General features: G+C 43.0%; 1 protein-coding gene across 1 annotated transcript in view; it reads left to right on the top strand.

Annotated features, from left to right (window-relative positions):
- ACVR2B (activin A receptor, type IIB) overlaps window positions 1–3,848 on the top strand; it is a gene marked incomplete at its 5' end in the record, with an annotated part of 18,995 nt that extends 15,147 nt beyond the window's left edge. The window contains 2 exons of the mRNA XM_009705702.1: window positions 2,248–2,378; window positions 3,552–3,848. Coding sequence (XP_009704004.1) covers window positions 2,248–2,378; window positions 3,552–3,746 — 326 coding nt within the window. The remainder of the gene's footprint in view (window positions 1–2,247; window positions 2,379–3,551) is intronic.
- Window positions 3,849–5,292: the final 1,444 nt, after the last annotated feature.

Below are 5,292 nucleotides of genomic sequence, written 5' to 3'. Positions count from 1 at the left end.
ACCAAGGCAGGCTTTGAGCTCCGGAGAAGAGCCATGGTCAGCTCCGGCTTGGCTGTCACACCTCGCTTCTGCAGGGCAGTGTCATAGCCCAAATGGAAAGCCCAGAAGTGAAGCACCTTAGTGAAACAGCAGGAACACTGGAAGGATCTTCTTGGGTCAGCAAGCCCATTTCCCTGCTATCATAAGTTGTTAGGTATTAATCTTGTGACTTTTGCTGATCAAGCCTTCTCTCAGCAGTGGGCTGAGTTTGTTGTTCCATCTACAGCTTTGGAGGATGTCATTTTCTCCTGAATGATCCCAAAGAATAAACTTGCTTGGTGTCTTCCTTCTCATTTTATTTTATCCTAAAATGATGCTGCAAAATGGGGCATCTTTTATTTTCAAATAGCACATCTCGTTTTGATGATACCCTCACCATTTGCAGGACCTTGCCCCTGGTCAGGAAAGCAGTCATTTCATTGTAGTAGTTCCAAGGCTGCTTACTCCAACTTCTTTCCTCTTGTCTAGATGTGGGTGCTCTGGACTGACTATCAAGTTCATAAATTTATGGTACCTCACCTGGACTTCAAACATTTTTGTTAGTATTGCAGTAGCACTGAGGAGCTTGATTATAATTAGGCTGTCTGCATAGGTGTGTGGTAAGAGGTGGTGTTTTCTTCAAAAAATTACTAGCTAAACAGATAAAATGCTGGAGAAGCAGGGAGGTAGGAGCACAGTGAAGTGAAACAGTGGTACCCAGATCACTCTGCAGATCTTTGTTAGATGTAGGAACAACCCTTCTCTGTTGAGCCCCTCCCAGATATCCACTTGGATTTTTGTCTGTCATGTTTGTGATCTCCTTCCAACTATTCTCAGCAGTTGGGCAGCAGCTGGCCAAGATACTCCAGGTGTTGTACACAGCACCGTTAAATCCAAGGAAAGGCTTCCTTTGGGATGAGAGATGTCATGCTGAACCTCATTTGCACTTTTAGCTCAGAAGTGATGCTGTCTAAATTGCATCACCTTATTTAACAGATCGCTCCATCTTTGTGGGCAAAAATCATGTCTGCTGGCTTCAGTGACCAGTAGCCCTAGTCCTGATGTGTGGAGCTGAAAGGCAATGAATGTAACTTCAGAAACACAGCTTTGACTCGGTTCCAGTTGTGGGATAGTTGGTGAGCATGACTTGGCTTGGAGATCACCAGTGCAGCTCTTCAGAGCCTTGATTCCTCTTGGAGGAAAAGGAAGGAAGGTCATGAGTGATATTGTGCCATCATTGTAATGAGTGTCTCAGTTTGGTTTAGTGACTGGCATTATGTCAACAAGAATAACCATAAGCTGTTTTAGTGATTTTTATTTTTTTTAGATTACCTAAACATCATGTTCTTGATATCACAGATCATGACCAACTAAAGTGGTCAGCTCTTTTATTTTAGTCTGGAAAGGCCCTCTTGAAATATCTCCACTCTTGAAAGAGATCACTCTTTGCTACCGAGAAACCATAAGTGATGCCGCGGAGCACCCTGAGAAAGCCCATCAATTAAGCTGGGCTGCCGTTAGTGAGAGAGCATCTATGCATTGCCAAAGGCCAAATGATGTTTCAATAAGCAGAAGTTATTGCTACCATCCAGCGTCTGCACTGATACTCATAACAGTTGTCTCATTCCTGTGGCCCAGGGCAGTTCAGAGCCATAACTGGTATAACTAAAGCATTCAGAAATCATTTTGCACTTAGGAGCTGGTACTTGGGACAAGTGCATCTGGCTCCAGCGTGTCAGGGCTGACTCAAACCTGTGAACAAGCCAGATCACAAAGCAAGAAATTGTAAGTGTTGTATGTGTTGACCTTGCTAGTCAGCGCCTAAAATGAAATTATACTTATGCTGAAACCTTTCTCTAGGTTATTGTGTGTTGAATTGCTATGCTAAAATGGGAGGAGGATGAGCTGATTTGCTCTTTCTGTGAAAATAAATCACAGACTACCCAGCAAGCCTCCTCAAGGAGAGCGGTGGGATCGGGAGGCCCGGCTGAGGGTTTGGATTCATAACTCAACGAGGTGGAAAATGCGTGGCCAGACAAGCAGCGGGGACAGCAAAGTCCATTGTGCAGGAGGAATGTAAATCACATTTGTCTGCAATGACATGTGAACTTCAGGCTTTATTTGCTGCAGTGGGTTGAGGTTGCTCTGGAGCCACAGGTTGTGCATGGGCAGGTCATGGCTCTGCAGAGGCTGTTTCTGTACTAACCCAGTTCTCCATGTGCACCTTAGGTCCAGTGGATGAATACATGCTGCCTTTCGAAGAAGAAATAGGTCAGCACCCATCCCTTGAGGACCTGCAAGAAGTGGTGGTTCACAAGAAGATGCGCCCTGTGTTCAAGGATCACTGGCTGAAACACCCCGTACGTCCCTCCTGGTTAACGGTGGAAAATGTTTTCCTGTGTATTGGGAACGAGGGATGTGGTTCTGCATCACTCGTTAGCTTCAGAGGGAAGCTAACCAGTCCAACCCGGTGCACGGATCTGCTCCCTGGTGCTAGAGAGTCAGCACCGGGGAATGAGGGGTTGCTCAACACCTTCATGCTCCCCTTTCCATTTATCCCTTGTATTTGGAGAGTAAACCAGCTGATTAAAGTCAGCCAGTGCTGAATGTGGGGCATGTGGTGGTTTAGTAGGACTCCTTTATTATGGTGAAAGAATCGAAAATAAAGTCCCTTTCATTAAGAAAAAGAAAATGATCCATACCATCGGAGATGTGTTCCTCACAAGCTAGATAGCATGCAAGACTTGAACAATTTTTTGAGGAAAAATTAATTGGACGTGAAGGCAAGCAGACAATGAAGCAAAATGCAGCGTGGATTTCCCAGAGGTAGATCGTTTCAGGCTCATGTTTTTAATAAAAGAAGTGATTTTTTTCAGACTGGGAAACTGAGCAGATGATGAAATCTCACAGGGCTTCAGTAAGAAGCTAAATGCCTCTGTTCTGGCCAAACTGCCACAGTTTTGGCTAGACTCAGCTGTACTAACTCATTGCCTAAAAGTCCGGGAATGCTGTGAGTTGTAGATAAAGATGAGTGTTCCAGTTCAAATGAGGGTTCAAATAAGAGCTGCGCTCTTCCACCAGTGTTGAATTCACTGGGGGATATTTTGGGGATATCTACAGAAGTGATTGCAAACAAAGCAATGGTTTCATAGTAACTGATACGATGCTGCCAGCTCTCATGGTTTTATCATGAGAACCGTTAATACTTGATGGCTTGTCTTTTAAAGCTTTACCTGCTGAATCTCAGGATGTATTTTGATATTGAAAAAAGTACTTTTGAGGATATGAAAAAAAGCTGGATGTGACCAAGCTCTGTAGCCTTAGAAAGCAGAAGCTTAAAAAAAACACAAAACACCTATTTAAAGTAATTTTTAAAGTTAATCTCATGGTAATTGGCATACTGTGGAGAAAATATTCTTAGTTTACCTTTACAACATTAGGTTGTGTTAAGTGGACTTCCCCGTCCACCGCAAAGACGGTCCCTGGAGCAGACTTTGTTGCTGAAGGTGCTTTCTTTCCCTTGTTGTCCACAGGGCTTGGCGCAGCTCTGCGTGACCATCGAAGAGTGCTGGGACCACGATGCGGAGGCTCGGCTCTCGGCGGGCTGTGTCGAGGAGCGCATTGCGCAGATCCGCAAATCTGTAAACGGCACTACCTCGGACTGCCTCGTCTCCATCGTGACGTCCGTCACCAACGTGGACTTGCCACCCAAAGAGTCTAGTATCTAAGCCCTGGTTCACTTTTGTCTTTCCAGACTCAGTGGATTTAAAAAAAAGAGAAAAAAGTTTAAAAAAAAACCCACACAGAAAAAAAACAAAAACAAAAACACAAAAATCCAACAAACACATGAATGCAGCTGCTATTTTATCTTGACTTTTTATTATTATTGTTATTATTATTATTATTATTTTTTTGGATTGGATCAATTTTACCAGCACATTGCTCTACTGTATTAAAAAAAATGGACATTTCAGCAAGCATTCAGGTGCCGACTAATGAATGCAGAAAAGGTGCAGGTACCTCAGAACCTCAACAAACTCACTTCAGTTGTTTTTATTTTATTCAGTTTTCTGGGTTTCTCTTTATCGGTCTGTCTTCTGAGCGGAGCATCTGTGACATAAAGGAAAACCACCTACCATCTTAGAAAACGCAATGCTGCAAACTATGGAGGAAACTTAAGACTGTTATATAAAGAATACACCTTCCTCAAAATGATTTTTTTTTTCCCCATTTTGTTTTGGTTTTGGGTTCAGTTCCTTTTTTTTTGGAAGTGAGCTTCAACAAAAAACAGCAGATGTGTCTTTTACGGATCTAACGGGTGTCATTGTAACATGGAAAAAAAAAGTAACTGGGTGGAGAATGTTAATTCTTGATGGTAGAATTGAAGGGGGGAGCGTAGAATAGGGGTGGGGAGAGTGACGTTGGACTTGGCAGCATTTGGGGAAACATCATTTGCTATGGAGCTACTTCTCAGGTAACCATTAGAGGAGGGGAAGGACATTTCTGGGCAGAGTATTAACGGCTGCAGCGTATGGAGAAAGCTGAGTTAAAGAGCCAGTGGTTGTAAGCAAGGCGCTAGTTCTTTCTTCCTCCACTATCTCGGGCTTGGGTGGTAAAAGAACAAAGCAGGACTATGATTACCTTTTATTTTTTGACTCCAGATAGTAATGGCAAGGATGCTTTTAAGCAGTGTAACTGGAAGAAGTGGAGAAGTGCATTCTCAGAAGCACTTCGGTAAAATACTGGAAGATGGGCAAATTTTTGCATCTTGCTTTAAGTGTGAGTCAGTTTGGGAAATTCGGCCTCGGGGTTGATTATCTGTCAGCCCAAGCTTACCAGTGCAGATGGTGAAAAGAGGAAAAATGTGAAAACTGGCTCGATATTTTTTTTTTATTATTATTTTTAATTCGGGGTTGTGAGGGGGGTGGAAATACCTGAACTGGTGGCAGGTGGCTCCTGTAGCACCCAAGAAGCCTATGAACTGCCCAGTTGCAGGATGCAGAGGCAGCACAGCACTGATTATCGCAGCATCTCTCCGACTGGTTTCTTTGGCGCTGCTTTCTCCTTACTCTGTGATGAAACTCTTTTGTCTTAAAGTGGTGCATATTCTAAAATACCGTTACTCTTATTATGCCATAAACTCGCTCTAGTCAGTGAATGTTCCTAATGCTGCTGATTCAACATTGAAATATTTTTTTAATTTGCAAAACATGCAATGTTTAAAAAAAAAAACCCTAAAAAAAAAAAAACAAACCACAAAACACACACACAAAC

The sequence above is a fragment of the Cariama cristata genome, unplaced genomic scaffold (assembly GCF_000690535.1).
Source record: "Cariama cristata isolate BGI_N322 unplaced genomic scaffold, ASM69053v1 scaffold13788, whole genome shotgun sequence".
Classification (NCBI taxonomy): Eukaryota; Metazoa; Chordata; class Aves; order Cariamiformes; family Cariamidae; genus Cariama; species Cariama cristata.
This window is presented reverse-complemented; position numbering and strand designations above follow the sequence as displayed.